This window comes from Malus domestica, chromosome 02, assembly GCF_042453785.1.
Source record: "Malus domestica chromosome 02, GDT2T_hap1".
Classification (NCBI taxonomy): Eukaryota; Viridiplantae; Streptophyta; class Magnoliopsida; order Rosales; family Rosaceae; genus Malus; species Malus domestica.
Window position 1 is genome coordinate 1,410,562 of NC_091662.1, and position 18,593 is coordinate 1,429,154.

The 18,593-nt window shown below is 36.3% G+C and overlaps 3 protein-coding genes across 4 annotated transcripts; 2 read left to right on the forward strand and 1 right to left on the reverse strand.

The window, feature by feature from the left end:
* Positions 1 to 458: 458 nt before the first annotated feature.
* Positions 459 to 3,093, forward strand: LOC103426572 (uncharacterized). Its single transcript, XM_008364661.3, has 3 exons — positions 459 to 1,021; positions 2,327 to 2,385; positions 2,482 to 3,093. The coding sequence occupies exons 1-3, from the start codon at positions 908 to 910 to the stop codon at positions 2,825 to 2,827; spliced, it is 519 nt and encodes a 172-aa protein (XP_008362883.2). The 5' UTR covers positions 459 to 907; the 3' UTR covers positions 2,828 to 3,093.
* A 998-nt stretch (positions 3,094 to 4,091) lies between these two features.
* Positions 4,092 to 6,141, reverse strand: LOC103426573 (triphosphate tunnel metalloenzyme 3-like). Of its 2 annotated transcripts, none has more exons than XM_008364662.4 (2): positions 5,235 to 6,141; positions 4,092 to 4,338 (listed from the first exon to the last, which is right to left on the reverse strand). In XM_008364662.4, exon 1 carries the CDS (start codon positions 5,867 to 5,869, stop codon positions 5,240 to 5,242), a length of 630 nt encoding a protein of 209 aa, XP_008362884.2. In that variant the 5' UTR covers positions 5,870 to 6,141; the 3' UTR covers positions 4,092 to 4,338; positions 5,235 to 5,239. The 2 variants fall into 2 exon arrangements, with proteins under 2 accessions (XP_008362884.2, XP_070661389.1); XM_070805288.1 differs by having other exon boundaries at positions 4,092 to 4,553; positions 5,235 to 6,111.
* Positions 6,142 to 9,474: 3,333 nt separating this feature from the next.
* Positions 9,475 to 12,278, forward strand: LOC103451923 (probable receptor-like protein kinase At2g23200). Its single transcript, XM_070813766.1, has 2 exons — positions 9,475 to 10,360; positions 10,511 to 12,278. Exons 1-2 carry the CDS (start codon positions 9,546 to 9,548, stop codon positions 12,105 to 12,107), a joined length of 2,412 nt encoding a protein of 803 aa, XP_070669867.1. The 5' UTR covers positions 9,475 to 9,545; the 3' UTR covers positions 12,108 to 12,278.
* The last annotated feature ends 6,315 nt before the right edge of the window (positions 12,279 to 18,593 follow it).

The window sequence follows — 18,593 nt, forward strand, 5'->3', positions numbered from 1 at the left end:
AAAAACATTTTCAAACATTTGTTCTAAATTTTTGTTCGACATTTCCCATTTTGTTTTCCACTTTTTATTTATTTTACAACTGATATTTTAGCCTAATTACCAAATATAAAGTCAATCAATATCCCAAGTGTGAAAATATATCATGTGGCAAAAGTGACATATTAAATACTTTGTTCGCTTGTATAACACATGAAGATATATCACGTAGTAAAAGTGTGACATGTTAACCTGTACTTGAAAGTATAAGATCTTGGTTTGATTCTTGGGAATGGTAAGATAGTAACAACATTATTATAGTTGGTTCATTATGCAATCTAGTCCAACCCAAAAGCAATGTTGAACTGAATTATCCTGTATCATTTAACGCTCCTGGAGACGGGCCTGGACCGCTTGGTTTGGCAGTTGGAGACGGAGTTTCTATTTAAATACTAAGAGTTTTAAGTAGAAATTTCTATTTATTTTGTAAGTATTCAAGTAATACTTTTTTATTTAAATGATCCGAATTGCCTCATCTTTAAACGCGAGACAATGGGATTCAGAAAGATCTCTATGCTTCCATGACCTTCGCAATACCCAATAAGTCAACGCAAAATTTACCCAAGCGACCGATAAAATTACCTAATCAGCAATTAGTCAGCAGATATAAATCTACCGTGGTGGCAGTAGAAATTTCAGAGACCAAAAAACCCTAACCGGACAAAGCCTCAGTGGGTTTACCTTCTCCCCCACTGGACCAGACATTTTAGCCCGAACCCAGAAAACCCTTCAAAATTATCCGTCCCTTTCTCCTTCTCTCTCTCCTCACACACACACTTTCTCTCTCTGTGTATCTCTCTATCTCTGTTTGTGCAATTTTTGCTCTGATTTTTTGTCTATTTTTGAGGTTTTTTTTTTTGCAGCGAAGAAGATGGAGTTGTGCGCCTCTGAGAAAAAGGGCATCTGGGTTGGCTCTCTTTTGGAAGCAATGGTGGGCGACACTGTCGTTGCTGCTCGCAACTCCATTGCTCTGCTGCTCCTTGCGGTATACTTCTGTCTCTCTTAAATTGCTCTTATTTGTTCATAATTTTGTGTGTGTAAAATTGTGACATGGATTGAAGTGTCAAAGTTTCAAGCTTTTGTTGTGTTTTTTACTTTTTACTGCTCGAGATCTAAAAAATCTGCAGCTTTTTTACTGAACTATTATTTCAGAATTTGGGGCTTTTTTTTTTTTTTTTTTGGCTTTTACCAATGGTTTTGAAATTTGAAATTAGAATTTTTATTTATTTTTGATAAATTTAAGGGATGGAATTTGGTAGTTTTATGTATTAGGTTGTTTGGGGGAGAAAAGCCCTTTTTCTGCTTATCTTTATTTTTTTATTTTTTAGAAAAGCACTTTGTATTATTGATTGTATGCTGTCTTAAAACTTGTATTTATTTCAGTCAGCTTCTGGAGAATCTGGGTTTTTCTTGTTAATCGTTTGCTTTCATTCTATTTTTTTAATGTAGCATTGTGTTAAAGTTGCTTTCTTTTGGATTGTTTGTCGAAATTTTGTGTAGAAACTAATTGCTTCGATGTAATGTTACAAACTTCTTGACGCTCTTTTCCTAATGTTCTTGGTTTCTAGTTGGTTTTTCTTGTGAATCGTTCGCTTTCATTGTTTTCCTAATGCTCTTGGTTTCTGGTTGGTTTTAGCTCACACAAATTTTTAATCTTTTTCATATGCCGTGATTTCTATTTTAAGTTCATGAATTATTCTACATTTTGTAAATTAATACAATGAGCAGTCATAATTCCTTTTCATACTTATAAACTTAGAACAGTAGATTACTAAAACGACCTAATTTAGACCCCGTCATGAGAACAGAGTATTGCCGCAAAGAAATTTGCGCATACATTGCATATATGGTGTTACCATTTCTGCGTTTAAGATAACAACGCAGCACTATCCAACTTTCCTAACACTGTATAAATGTAATTGTTGTTGGGCTGTAGCACCGGATTTTACATTGACCACATATTTCGGTAGTTTTAGTTTTGAACATCTGGCTAAGGTTTGTTTAGTTTATCATATTATGGAGTGTTGTATGCCTTGTATTGGGATTTCTATTTTGCTGTTGACCGGATTTGGTATTGTACCATTGTTGATAAGCTATGAAGTATGTTTTGCAAACTTGTTTTGGTTTGCTGGGCGTCGCCTGCTACATTATGAGCCGCATGCCTAAATGCCGTTTTAGAATCCATTTTATGAACTGGGACATGCATGTTTATGGAAAACGAAAGCCTTGTGTTATTTGTTACTTTCTCTTTTTAAAAGCTGTTCACCAACACTAGTTATCGCTGTTTCAGACTGGGGCACTGATGAATGGTATCAATATGTCACCGGAATTGACTGCAATCACAGGAAGGTAATGAAATTGTTATTCTGTTCATCCAATACCAGCATCAATGGTTTTTGAGGGTATAATCGAATCTAAGTTGGTGACTGTTGCTTCCTTCTTCAGGTTTCCTTTTGAAGAACTTCTCAAAGTGGAAAAACCGGGTGCGGAAAACAAAGATGCTAGTGATACAGAGGATGACAACGAGGATGAAGATGATGAGGAGGTGGATGACCCGGAGGATGATGATGCAGGAGATGAGGACTTCTCAGGTGACGAAGGGGCAGATAAAGAAGGGGATCCAGAGGATGATCCTGAAGCCAATGGCAACGGAGGCAGCGATGAGGATGATGATGAAGAAGACAATGATGATGACGATGGTGATGATGACGATGATGAAGATGAGGATGGAGAAGAAGAGGAAGAAGAGGACGACGAGATTCCACAGCCACCTGCTAAGAAGAGGAAGTGAGAAGAGGAGCCAGTCGTGCTTTGCCATTGTGTTGTTTCGGTTTCGGTAAGGAGTTATGAAGTAGTGAGGCATAATTTAGCTTGTCAGTTTGATCGGAGTAGAATTTACATTCCTTGTCCTTGATGAACCGCAGATGTTATTAGTTATCGTCGAGATACATTGTTCTCGTATGAGAATCAGTAGACGTCTTTGATGTCGCGTTGAGAATCTTCGTATGTTGTGTTAAACCTCTTCGATTGATTTATATAAGTTTGGGATTCATAAAATTGAAAGAAACCAACCGTTTCTTTCTTCTCTTGTTTGCTGTCTTGGAGAAACCAACTGGTTCTTGAGCTGTCCCGGAGATCGTCGTCTTGAAAGGAACCATCTGTTTCTTCAACACTTTCTTCCCTCGGGGGCGGGTCTATCATTACTCGCACTTGATGTTGGTGAAACGAAAGATGTGCATGTGATGAGAGAGATACAAACATTGTGATCACCTACAGTAGCTGTTCATTCCACCAACAGTTAGTTGCTAATAGAAGTGCAACTTGGGTTGAACCAATCAGAACCGGTTCATAGTCAACTCGACTCTAAACCCGCACAAATGGGTTTTTTTTAGTTATAATCTGCTCGAATCCAACTCAATTTCAACCCGTTCATTGTTTTGGTTGAGTTTGGTCGATTATTTGTTCGTCCATCCCCAACCCAACCTAACCCAACTAACCAGACCTAATCTAATCAGATTGTAACCAATATCAATTAATGCTCATACTACACCGAAGTGAGCCAAGTCTAAAAACTAACGGGCTTTCTATACATATTTTTAATAAATTACCCTTTATAATTACTTAAGCTTTAAGGGAATAAGAAGCTTTGATTAGTCAATCTATATTTGTAGTCTCCAAATCCTAAAGCTTTATAGTAGATGAATTTATGAAATTAAAGTTAGCTAGCTTTAATGCTACTTGGCTTAAATTTTTTAGGAATTCTTATAAACTAAGTTGTTATAAGATTAAACTTGAAAAAAATGGACATCCCGAACCCAACCCAATTAAACTTGAGTCCAAATGAACCCAAATGAACCCAAATGAAACCAAACCCGAATCAGAGCTCGAATTGTAAAAGTTAGGATAGGATTGGGTTGACCTTCCAACCCGCCCGAGTTGCATCCCTAGTTGCTAATATGCCTACGTTTGATCTAGGCTGGGATTAGTGCTAAATAGTCCAATCCTAGTCCCAGTCCATTCAATCAAACGCGCTCTCAGAGCTTGCACATATCATGTTAACGATGAACAATTTACGCTACAAAAACATATAACGTGACATTAGTGCAATTTATTACAAACAATGGAATTTACCGACGTCCTTGAGTTAAGAAAGTATCGGAGTTCTATGACAATAGAATGAGAAGATGAAGTTCGGAACAGAAGCAGAGTACAGTGATCTCGAGGATTTGGAGACGTCCTCATCCTTTGATTCATCGCAGAATTTCTCCCGACTGAGACTCCAATTGCGCTCCGCTGAATAACCTACAAAGTAATGGGTATGCAACAACAAACGTTAATAAAAGGCATCCAGCATTTGCAGAGTTCCATGGGAAAGATGCATACATAGACCACATTCTGCAAGGCCCGTCAACGGTCTTTAAAACTGAAAGGAAATGCTCAGCCACAGCTTTCGAAAACATGAATTCGCATTCAACCATCAAATCTTTTTAAGTTTAAAAGAGAAGGAACATGGTTGGCTACAATACCATCAATGAGTATCACATAGTCAGACTAGCATCGCTGAGGACGAGGAAGAACTATGCATATATAGATTCGAAGGTTGATAATTTAGGTTAAGCAAGATATTATGACATTTGCGAATAAAAGAAATATTTGAATCATCTAAAACTACAAAAAACAACTGGGTTCAAGGGTACTGGGGTTGAAGTCTTAGTCTAGGCATGGCGGACCAGGAAATAGAAAGGGTAAAATTATCGAACTCGTTGTTGCCTTTTTCATCTCCTTCTAGTTTGAAAGCAAACAACGATTTTCCGCTCGTTGAAAGAAATCTTAAAAACTCAACAATGAAATGATCATACTTGAATTAAAGCTGAGAAGCGAATCCTGCACTAACTTGATCTTTACTTAATTGATCAGACAACAATGCGATATCAGCATTTTAAAGAGTTCATTTCGTATAATCGACACAAAATCGAAGGGAAATCCATATTCGGCCATACCCACGAAAGCTTCAATCACTTAAACAACAATGCCATCTCAATAATAAACATCCACACACATGATTCTACCACAAAGTCACCAAATTCAAATTTGTTGCAATCAAAATTCCTCACAACCCCACATTGTAAGATCACATCATAAGTATTCAATCAAGAAAGAACAGAAATTTCCAAACACAATTCAATCACAAAACTTACCACATTCACTCAGCAACGGGCAGCTTCCCAGCTCGAAAAGTCGCAAACTTTGACACTTCGGAGTAGGAATACCGAACCCCATTTTCCTTCAAAAAGTCCTCAAGCACCACCTTCACTCCTTCAGGGTCAGCACTCTCACACTCAATTTCGTAACAAGTACCAAAATCATACTTAGTCTCATCCACCTCCAATTTCAAGCCCTTCCAATCATACACATCCCTCACATTCCTAAATCCTCCCAATCCCACAAACCCTAAAACCCCAAATTCCTCCCTCACCCTCCTCAAAACCCTAGACTCCGCGGCCATCAGCTTATCCGGCTCGGCGACGCAGGCCCGCCCGATCGAGTGATCAAGCTCCTCCTCGTCCTCCTCCACTCGGCTAATGCCATCGACAAGCACCGCCCGCGCCTTGAGCGTCACGGCGCAGAGAGGACTCCTGTCGGAGAATCGTAGCCGGAGAACGGCTAGGCGGGCCGAGAGCTCGGCTTTGGAGCCGTCGAAAAAGAAATTCTCTTGGCGGTGCGTGGCGACGAGGAATGGCGCCAGGAGGGTGGTGACTTGGCGGTGAGCGGCAGCGTCGAGGAGCCTGAGCTTGACCTCGACTTCCATCAGAGCTTTGGGGATTTGAGACATGAAGGTTTTTTGAGGGCGTTCGAGCTTCGATTACTGAGGGAGGCCGATGCGGTGCGTTTTGGAGGAGGCGTCTTTGGCGCGGTCGAGGTGGTGGAGGAGAGTAGTGGCGGCGGTGGTTGTGGTTGTGGTGGACGAGGCGGCGGCGCGTAGCTTGCGAGCTTCTTCGAGTTCGTCTTTGTCTTCGATTTTGAGTTCGATCTTGGTTGGCTTTCGTCTCAGCATTTCTGCTCTCTCAAATTTCCTTCACTTTTGATATCCACTGCGTATTTTATACGTTTTGGATTGGGCCTGCTAAGTAGTATTGGGCTTTGATTCACTGAGGCTCGCTCGGTATCGTTTTTATAAGAAGCACTTTCATCATAAGCATTTCCGTAACATGTGCTTTTATTTGAAAGAAATATAATTGTTTTTCGAAATTTTAAATCCTTCCTGAAAAAAATCTTGGAAGTGCTTTTTGAAGAAGCACATGAGTGATACTTCTCCAAAAAACGCTTATATAATCAAAATTGATATGTAGTTAATACATGTTGCATAATAGTAAATCCCCTTGTTTTGAAAAAAAAGGGACCAGGCTGATCAGCTGGTGGCCAAGTTATGGCAATCTAGTTTTTCGGGGGTCGAAAAAGTTTATAGATGCATTTCAGTACCTCTCTGTCCACTATCGTGTGATAAATCCCTTTGTTCTGAAACTTATTTTTAAGTTTTTCTATTTTATTAAAGAATAAAAACTGATTAATTTTAAATGCAGTGATAAGATCATCACTCTAACTGAAGAGATTCTTTAAGCAAATTTCAGTTTCATAAATTCACATTAAACGTTTCAAAATTTTCACATAAAAATAATAAACTATTAAAATCTCCCATTCTTCAACCTTGATCCTCAAGCTCCCCAGCACCATGGCGGCAAAATCCCCAGCAAAATACTCAATGCTGTTCTTGCTCGCGGCTTGTGCGGCAAGCATAGGCGTAGCACTGTCGACCGCACCGCTGGCAGCATCACCACTACCCATCTTGCCGCACGGCCCCTGGGAGTCGGGACTTCCAAGGACAAGGACATTTCCAGGTCGGCCCGGCTGGAAAGAGCTCCGACAGTGCTGGGCTCCTCTCCAACATGTAACAGGCTGCGTCGACCAGATTTACGATGCGCTCTCCAACGCCCGATTAGACCTGGTCGGGCCGGCTTGTTGTAAGGCCGTCGCTGAAACGTTTGACGATTGTTGGGCCAAGCTGTTTCCTTTCAACCCATCTTTCCCTCCATCTCTTAAGAGCTTTTGCACCGCTCATCCACCTTCACCCAGGTCAACTTGAATAAGGTTTATTGTGTCACACCGTTACATCGTATTATTGATCGACTAATGTTATAACTAGTGGATCAAATTAGTAATCTTATATCCTAGGTCATGCTATATCAATTGTTACGACAATAATACGTAACGATATGAATGTCACATCAAAATTAAATTTTGCTTTTGAGAGAATCTCACCCTAGTTAGTTTGCTTTTGCATCAGTCTAGAGCAAACGATGCTCTCTTCTCTTTTGTTTAGGTTGTTTTATGTAGTAAAACTTTTTTATTTAGTTATGATTCCTTTGAGAAATTTGGTAAAATGCCCCTTTTGCAGGCCGAAAAAGATTTTTGCTCCTTTTTTTTTTAAAAAAAAATTTATAGGACTCGTTTAAAAGAAGTTTTCAAATAACTAAAAACGCTTTTGGTGAAATTGATTTTAGGTTCCAAAAGCAATTTAAGTGTTTTTTTTAAAAAGTATCATGTATGTGTTTCTTATCGGAACAACTTAAAGGTGATTTTTCAGGATTCACTTGAATTTTTACAAAAGATCGGTTTAAAAAACATTTTCACTAAAAATGCTTTCAGTCATTTTAAGCTAGATTTAATTATTTTCAAATTCTTTTAAATTGCTTAGAAACAATAGTTTATGAACTCGTTTCAGCTAAAATTTTCTCTTATGAGCAATGAAGAATACATATATCTAACTTCATTTGTTAGCTAAAACTAAAGAGAAATCTGAATATATATGAAATCGTAATCACGGTATTAATTCTTGTCTCTTTTTCTAATCATGTACTTTTTATTTGTTCTTTTATTTATTCAGACGATGGAACCAGCTTCGAATTAGGTCGCTGCATACACTTTTTATATACGCATACTAGCAGTTTACATGCATTTGTAATTACGTGATAACATTGATAAGGTATATTGGTATACAATATATATCCCATTTCAAAACAAAACATGCATCAACCACAAATACTAGGACTGATCATGTATATATATAGAACTAGAAAGTGGGTGTTGATTATGATTAGCCTAATCACATGTTAAAACGACCCATGTATATACTGGATGGATTCGTGATGTCATTTTTTAACATAACTTTTGGCAGATGTTTTTGTGGAACATATTCCGTAATGTATTTTAACGATCCGAATCATTTATCTTTTAGGGTTTTCCTCAAAAATTATATATATAGAGCAACTTCTTAGCATACTGTAACAAAATCTGAGAAAATGTATATAAGAGTATCGTAAGAAACATGTATTTACCATATAAGACTTATGTATGTCCTTTTCTTTTGTTTTCCTTTCTTTACAGCTTTGTAACTTTCTAGATAATTTCTCAGACTGAGCCGACCCATTTTGTTTTAAGTAATGGTTTTGCGTGGGACTGCAGCTAGCATGCAGTGATGTGGACCTTTCATGAGTCATACTTTCGATGTTCTTTTTGTTAATACTAGAAAATAAAAGATCCTTTATTTGAAATGAAATTCGAATTTCTCACAAAATCAGATGTTCATTTTCTTAAACCAAAAAAATAAAAGATCTTTTATTTGAAATCAAATTCGGATTTTTCGAAAAATCCGACTTTTGGTCGATCAAATTCACTTCAATTTGGTCTCAAAATGTCTCTTTTGAAAGCTGAAGAAATCCTAAGGAGGAATCTTTCTCAAAATATGCCATTTTGACCTTTAAAATACCTAAAATGTCCACAAACGTCAATTTGAAAAAGTTGCGCGTTGGGCCTTTATTTCATTGCCATGGCCGAACGGCTTAGTAGAAAAATTTGAAATTTTGATAAAATCATCTTGAAATACTCACGAACATCCACCAATTGAAATCACTCCAAAATTCATCCGTTTGATCACTTTTTGCTCCACAAGAAGTCGAATGTTGTACATTAAGAATATATAATAAAGTATCAAAATTCTACCAAAATAACCAATAAATTATAATTAAGAATAAGATAAAATATATGATATAATATCGACTCATCAACAACCCTGTTGGATAACTATTTCGTTTTTAACTTTTTGTTTTCGTTTTTGTATTCGCTTCTAATTTATTAAATATCCAGGTAGGTTCCTAATAATGTAGTAAATGTAGTCAAGTTCTTTGTTCTCATCCAAATGCAAAAGGATAGTAAGAAGCAGCCACCAAACTTGATGCTAGTGGAAGACAGTTCAGTCAATGATGTGGTTGTCCTTCACAAGAAACAAATAAAGCACCCAAAATATCCTCTCCTGTATATCTACAGCCTATCAAATATAAAGGGTATTTCCACGACCCTACCATTATTGTCCCTTGAATATTCAAGTGGTTGGCATTTCAACTTCAAAGTCCACCACTTTTTCTGTTCCAAGTCTTCGTACTTCAATAATTTGCATGGTCACTCAGATAGAACTCCATAGCCTAAACACTTGCAAAATTCAGCAACTCCATCAAATTTTCATGGAAAATCTTCCTATCCGTAAAACCCCTCCCCCTCTATTTTCCGTGCTTGTTTTTCTCCTCCATTTCTCATCCCTTCACTTTCCCTCGTTGGCTTACGATACCCCTGATAAGTACTTCATCAACTGTGGGTCAAATGCTAATGCCAACTTCAATAACCATGTCTTCACTGCAGATCGTTTCTTCCACTCGAAGGCGACAAGCAGTATCAATGGCGGCAACCAGTCGAATCTTTACCTTACAGCAAGAATTTTCGAGCAAGAATCCTACTATAAGTTCGACATCACTGAAAACGGTACTTATTATGTACGTCTGCATTTCTTGGCTTTCGCCTCTTCCTCAAGTAATCTCTCCGCTGCTATTTTTGATGTTTCGGCTTTTCCTAATAATTCAAATTCTGGATTCATGCTGTTGAAGAATTTCACTGCTAAGAATAGTAGTGGCAATTCTACGATACATGAGTTCTTTCTTGGCATTGATCCTGGCTCATTTAGGATATACTTTACTCCTCGTGGATTGTCTTTTGCATTTGTAAATGCCATTGAAGTCTTCCTTGCCCCTGCAAATTTCAGCCCTGAGAATTACCCAAGTAGTTCCCCATTAGTTCTACATACAATTTACAGGGTGAATGTTGGAGGTCATGAACTCGGACCAGATGAGGACAAACTATGGCGAAACTGGGAACCTGACGATCATTATCTGTTGAATTCAAACCCTGTAGGGGAAGTTGGACCCTCACAGAAGCCTAGGTACTTGGAGTCTAAAAATGATGGTTTTGTTGCTGCTGCTAATTATTTTATTGCCCCAGATTTAGTTTACGAGACTGCCAAAGTAATGAACAATGGTAGTAGAAACCCATCCACTTCGTTCAACATAACCTGGTCGTTTAATGTGCGCAGGAATGCTAAACATCTTGTCCGAGCACACTTTTGTGACCTTGTTGGCCAAGCTGCCGACATTGTTTTTAACTTGTATTCAAATGGAAACTTCATTAAGAATGTCAATAATTCTGTGTTTGTCAACCCGATACCTTACTACTATGATTTTGTGGTGGAGTCTAAGGAGTCTGAACTCATTAACATCAGCATAGGTCCTAATGTAGAAAAAACTTCCACTAACAATTCCTTTCTAAATGGACTGGAAATGTTGGAAATAATGGATGAATTGGCACAAATTCCAAATATGAAAGAGCACAAGAGCATAAATGTCCCTGTTGTGGTTGGTTCAGTTCTTGGAGGTCTGTCTCTTATCTGCATTTTGGTTGTCGGGTTCTTGTTCGGTTTGAAATACAGAAAGGCAAAGCATGTTGAAACTTCGGAATGGTCACCAATGCCTGCATTTGGGGGAGGGAGTACCCACAGTAGGGTCACTGAGGGAACGATTACTGGCTCCCCTATGACTTATCTAAATCTTGGGTTGAAGATATCTTTTGCTCAACTTCAGCAAGCAACGAACAACTTTGACACAAAATTTCTGATAGGCAAGGGTGGCTTTGGGAACGTCTATAGGGGAACTCTATCAGATGGGAGAATTGTAGCTGTCAAGCGAGGTAAGCGACATGAACATAGTTCAGGTCAAGGGCTTCCAGAGTTTGAAACAGAGATAATGGTTTTGTCCAGGATTCGTCATCGCCATCTTGTCTCCTTAATTGGGTACTGTGATGAAGGGTCTGAGATGATATTGGTCTACGAGTTCATGGAAAAGGGGACCTTGAGAGAACATTTATATGAATCAAATTTGCCTCGCTTGCCATGGAAGCAAAGACTTGAAATCTGCATTGGTGCAGCAAGGGGTCTTCATTACCTCCACAAGGGTGCAGCCGGAGGCATCATTCACCGCGATGTTAAGTCCACCAACATCTTGTTGGATGCAAAATGTGTTGCCAAAGTTGCTGATTTTGGCCTTTCAAGATCTGGTCCACTTGATGAAACCCATGTCAGCACAAATGTCAAAGGCACTTTTGGTTACCTAGATCCTGAGTACATACTGACTCAACAGTTGACAGAAAAATCAGATGTTTACTCATTCGGCGTTGTTCTCCTTGAGGTCTTATGTGCAAGACCTGCTCTGGCTAGGAATCTACCAAATGAGCAAATAAATTTAGCGGAATGGGGAATGAATTGCAAGAAGAACGGATTGCTTGAACAGATTGTTGATTCTTCACTCAAGGGTCAGATTGATCCTAGCTCGCTAAGAAAATTCATCGAGACAGCAGAGAAATGCTTGCAAGATGATGCTAGTGATAGGCCTACAATGGATGATGTACTGTGGGACTTGGACTATGCGTTACAGCTCCAGCAAACCGCAAAGCATAGAGAGCCCCACGAGGACAGCACAATCAATGCTTCATCAGAATTCGTATTGCCAAATGTTCAGCATTTTCCTTCCCATAGCTCTACAGCTAACCCAGATGATATGACCTTTTCCGGGGTGGATGAATCGGACACGGCAACAAACAAAGTATTCTCACAACTGAAGATTGGTGATGCCAGATAAACCTGTGCAGTGTGTGAGGTCTGTAAATTAACCTTGTTCAAGTATCTATAGATTGAAGAGCTATAAGCCTACAAGTTTAAGTGTGCCTTGTTAATTTGAGTCTTACTAGCCACGGCGTGTTATTCGCAATGTACACGTTTTAAATATATTTATATGCGTAAATTCACAAAAGGAAGGTTAAATATTTGAAGTAAATGGATAATTTAGATCATGCTAGAAGAAACCCCTCATAAACCAATTAAAATAGCTGAATTTACATAGTAAAATCGATTTCTATAGAATTTACATTAAGAATAAAGAAAATAATATTTAATAAACAATTGATTAAATCATATTATTAATAGCCTATTGTGAGGCTAAGCCTACCTCCTTCACCCTTAGTGTAGATAAAATTGTTTATTTAAAAAAAAAACAATCATTTGACAATTAATTTAATCACATTATTATCCGTGTGTGAAAGACCTTTTTTTATAACCGGCATTACACGCCTCTTAAAATGTTTTGAACATGTTTAAAAATAGAGAAAATAATATTTAATAAATGATTGATTGAATCATATTATTGCTAGGCCATTGTGAAGTTAAGCCCACCCATCCACCTTAGTCTATATAATATCGTTTGTTAAAAAAAAAAATAATCATTTGACAACTTATTTAATCATATTGTTATCCGCGTGCGAAAAACCTTTTTTATTCTTTTCTTTCTTCCCACTTATATTTATATTATATTTTATGATTATCAAATTACCAAATTACCCTTGTATTATTTGATATATTATATTGGGCTCCTTTTGGATCTTTTTGGTTGAGGGGCAATTTTGTCCTAATATTTTTGTCGAATTGTGTGATCCCAAATTTTTGTCGGCATGCGTGACCCCATTGGGGCGCTGGTTTTTATTATACTAGCCTTCATGCACGCGCTCATGCACGTGCGGAAGACATTTTTGGAATCATGGTATGCTAAATGTATTTATATGTATAAATTAATATAAGGAAAGTCAAATATTTGAAGTAAATGAATAATTTTATATCATTCTAGAAGAAACCTCTCATAAATCAATTAAAACAGCTGAATTCATATAATAAAATTGATTTTTATAGAATTTATATTAAGAATAAAGAAAATAATATTTAATAAACAATTGATTAAATCACAATATTGTTAGTCTATTATGAGGCTAAACCCACTCTTCCCTCTTAATGTAGATAATATCGTTTGTTAAAAAAAAAAATCATTTGACAACTAATTGAATCACATTCGTATGCGGCTGCGAGAGAATTTTTTGTAACTGGCACTACGCATTTCTTAAGTGTTTAAAAATTGAGAAATAATATTTAATAAACAACCGCGTGCAAAAGGCATTTTTTTAATCATAGCATACTACGCGCGACTTAGACATTTTAAATGTATTTATATTCATGAATTGCTTCAACATTTTCTTATTTTTTTAATTTTTTTTATCACCAGTGCTACGTATCACATCCAGGCCCGGGCCCCACCACATACCGGGCTCGACTTCACCGTAGCACGATATTGTCCGCTTTGGGTCTCGACCAATTCCTCACGGTTTTGTTTCTAGGAACTCACACGAGAACTTCCTAGTGGGTCACCCATCATGGGATTGTTCTCGGGTGAACTCGCTTAATTTCGAAGTTCCGATTGAACCCGAAGCCAGTGAGCTCCCAAAAGGCCTCGTGTTAGGTATAGATGAGAATATACATATAAAGCTTAAAGGATCCACTCCCTTGAACGATGTGGGATGTTACAATCCACCCCTCCTTAGGGGTTTGACGTCCTCGTCGGTACACTTCTGGCCAGGGATTGGTTCTGATACCAAATTGTCACATCCCAGCCTCGATCCTCACCACATATTGGGCTCGACTCTACCGTAGCACGATATTGTCTGCTTTGGGCCCCGACCACGCTCTTACAATTTTGTTTCTAAGAACTCACACAAGACCTTCACAGTGGGTCACCTATCATGAGATTGCTCTCGCACGAACTCGCTTAACTTCGAAGTTCTGATTGAACCCGAAGCTAGTGATCTCCCAAAAGGCCTCGTCCTAGGTAGAGATGAGAATATACATATAAGGCTTAGATGATCCACTCCCCTGGGCGATGTGGGATGTTACACTATGCGCTTCTTAAAATGTTTTGAACACAATATTCATGATTTTTCTTATTTTTTTTATTATATTTTTCTTCCCAATCACGTGGGTACCATCAGGGCCGGTCCAGAGATTTTTGAGGCCCGGGGCGACGTAAAAAAAGTGCCATAACTTCATGTAAGAAAATTATTTATTTTCACATATAAGACATCGAAAAAAATTATACTTAGAAAAACACTTCAAACTCAATAATTTAGAAACATAGAAAGACTAATTTATTTTGTATTGAGAGAGGGAAACAAAAAAACTTCGAGCTTACAAGTAGATAGATGATGAGTTTTGTTTTCCATTTGAACAATGAATGTGTTTTTGAATAAATCGTGAGATGCTTTTTTCTTATTTACTAACCTTGTCAATATGGGACTAAAAAATAATGATGTTATCGAGTCTTTAATTGATATGCATTATTAATGAATAGACACTAAATTAAACATTTTGATGACACATCATATAATTTGCAAATTTGGTCTACATACTATTCTTTGTTGAATATTAGACTTGAATTAAAATGAATATTTAAAAATAACAACCCACATAGCTACTAGATAGTAACTAAAAATAAATTAACAACCAAACAAAAATTTGTAAAAATTTAAAAAAATAAACATGTACATAACATTTCGAACTTAGGACCTCTTGTTAATTTTAAACAACAAAAATAATTGTTTCTAATTAAACTTCTTGATCTTTTAACCAAATTTTATAAATTTATACTCTTATAAAAAGAAATTTGTAAAAAATGGAAAGTAAATAAGCACACATGGTGTTTTGAACCTCATTATTTTCAAATGACAAACCACCACTTCTAGTTAAATTTCTGTGTCTTTGAACCAAATTTTATAAATTTTTACTCTCATAAAAATGTATATAAATATATCACCTTAATAATTTTGGTGCCCCTAATTTTTTTGGGCCCTGGACGGTTGCCCTACCTGCACTGGGCCTGGGTCGGCCCTGGGTACCATCAACTTTGTTATTTGTTTATTCTTTTCTCTCTTCCCATTTATATTTATATTATATTTTATGATGACCAAATTACCAACTTGCCCTTGCATGATTTGATAAATTATTTTCAACAGGTTTTGAATTTTTTTTCTGAGGGGCAGTTTGGTCATCATATTGTCAAAGGAGGCGACACCAAAATTTTTGTCGGCATCCAGTGACATCAAATTTCACTGTTCATCACACTGGTTTCATTGTTCACTGCCCTTCCCCCTTTATTATATAGATAGAAAGTGGGTTCAAAGAAAGAAAATTAAACCTTAAAAAAGTATTGCAGCTGTGAACGGGACTCTAGAATTTAGATATAAATTAAATTTATGATTCGGTGTTAATCTAGGGTTTGCTTAAATAGCTAAAGTTTGGAAAAATATATATTACCATCTGCTGTTGCGTAATCCAGAAATAATCCAATGCGACAGTGATGGGTGTAGTGGGTGTGAGCAGATCATAGATTCAGTTTTCCAAATAATTTAAGTTAAGACTTTGGCTTTTGATTAATAATAATAATAATAATAATATTGTCACAAAATCTAAGCACGAAAGACCACAAAAGATAGCAATTTCTTATCTAACATCCAATGGATTAGGTTTCGGTGGTTCTGTTGTGGGTGAAAATTCACCTGTTCCCATTGACAAATCAAGGCAATTAAGGAAGAATATATACACACACACTTATTAACATTTTTTTAATACATATATTTTATACTAAATGATAGAGGAGTGGGTTAGGCCTTACAATGAGCTGTCCATAATAATTTGGTTCAAATTTACTTTTGCGAGAATCAGACTTAAAATCTCTCATTTACGAGTGAAAATAAATATCACTAAAACGTAATACTAAGTGAACACACTTATTAAAATATTAAACTATAATACATAAAAATATCAGTTAGACCTAAATTTTGAAGGAGCTACCATATACATAATCCATAATTCCATATGGTTGGAGAAAAAGATAGAGTGGGATCTAGCTAGCTAGAGTATAAATTCTTTTATACTCAATGAACGAACAAACATATATACGTGGTTGGAGTCCGACCATGCCATGCACATGAACATTGACGTTTCATTGACGCCAACAAACTCTTGGTACTTGGTAGGCTATATATAACATCTTGAAATTTGATGTTGTGCTTGCTTACACAAGAAAATACCTTATGAATAATATGTCATCGAAGCTATTTGTCAGTGCCAGAGTTAGAAAGCTAAATTACAAGGGACTTTATTAGGTCATACGAAAGAAATTGATAAGGAGTATAAGGCACGAAATTGACAATCAAAAGAGAGGGATGAAGCTTTAGAAATTTTATGGGAACGCATGATTGAGATGATTATATCATAAGAGTAATTGATTTTTATGTCTTATGTTTTCACATGGAAAGCTAAACTAAACTTGTTCATAAGCTTATTATAAAAAATTACCACATTAGAGTTAGAATACAATTTTATGTTCATGGCTCAAAATTGCAAAAACGTTGTCTTGCATTTATATACTACAAAAACAGAAAAATGTCATCGAACAATTGTAGGATAACCAAGCCTAGTGTATAGTTTGGCTCGCCAAATCGATCGTCTCAGAGCTAATTATGGTTGTGTTTCATTGTTAAATCAAGTACTCTCGAAATATAACATTCTGGATACATTTATTACTTTGTATTCTCATAATTTAATACTTTGATTCCACCATTGGATCCTTCAAATAAGAGTAATGCTAGACAGACAATTTTTTTTATCCAAATTTGCAAATCATGTGATGCATTACCAATAAAAAATAAGCACGTTAATCAACAATTTAACAATAATCAAATCACCAACAATCACGTCATATGATTTACAAAATGATTTAAATATATGGTCTTTCTAGCATTACACTTGAAATAAACTATCACATTATCAAATCAAGTATTCGATTGGGAAATTTAAGGAGAGCAAGATAAATTTTTTAGTGTGCCGGACACACGGTCCAGTACATCATGTATCATAATACAATTAGTTGAATTTTTTTTTTCAAATTTTCAACCAATTGTATTATGACACATAGTTTACTACGCTGACACACTGAAAAATCTTTCAAGAAAGAGAGAGTCTCCAATGAAAGTTTAGATTGCGAGAAATAAGAAATTAAATAATCACAAATGGTATTTTTTTACATATTTGCATGCTTTGCTTTGGGGTTAGTTAATTCTATTTCTCTAATTTTTTGCGAATCTTTTCATAATTAAAGTGCTCATGTCGACCTCTTTTTTCCTCTTTTGGTAAAGAAAAACCTCAATTGTTTTCTGTTTTTTTTAACACAAATTAATTTCTGTACCAAATTGTTATTGAATTAAATGCATCAACATTCGTATATGCATGGGATATTTACGTCAACTGGGTTTTTCACGACAGTTGATAAACCGTGCATGTTTCGATTTTTATTCAAAAACCCTAATCAGTTTTCCATAAAATAAAAACCCTAATCGCTTTTACCGTAATTACTATTAGTTTTGCCAAATGAAATACAAATATAAAATAATGACCCTTTTTCAAACCCCGAGCTAAGTGCACGTTAAGAATCCAAAAATCAAGACCAAGTGGGTGGCTGGGCGCCGCTGTCAAACAGTAAAACCAGGCATATTTCTACCATTTCATGATTTTCTTTTGGTAAAGGCCAATCTTCGTACCTTCCGAGGGTTTTCTAATTTGCCAAAAACATAATCCAGTGTATTAAGTATTATAATTAATTACTTATATTATAATATTTGTTGCATTAAGTCGTGTTGTCAACACACAAAAAGAATTATGGTACCTTCCAATTTAGAAAGCAAACTCATGGACCCACTTATAAACTTGCAAGCAACTTCCAACCCCACCTCTAACATTGGCAACTTTATTCCATACTATATAGTTAATTCCCATGCTTTAAGCTCATCTAAAACGAAAACCATTATATAAATAAAAATAATCAACATTCTACAGCTCTTTACCTATAATGAGTCAAATTTTACATCATCAAATTAATGGTTTTACATAAATGAAAGTTTATGTACGTAACTGTGGTTCTCTTGCTTTACATATAAGAAGTAAAGTATTTTGTAAATATATTAGTAATCTTGAGCACTTGATCATTGCGCCTTTATAGGTATGTTTGCATGCAAATCATATATTGACACGGACGTAAAAACACATACTAGAATCATACAAAAAATGTATTGACCAAAAAAAAAAATCATAAAGAAAATATATATTATGTAATTTGTCGGTAAGAAAGAACAACTCGGAAATAATGACAATAATAAAAATAGGGTCATAGTCAGAGAGGAAGGAGACCAATGTC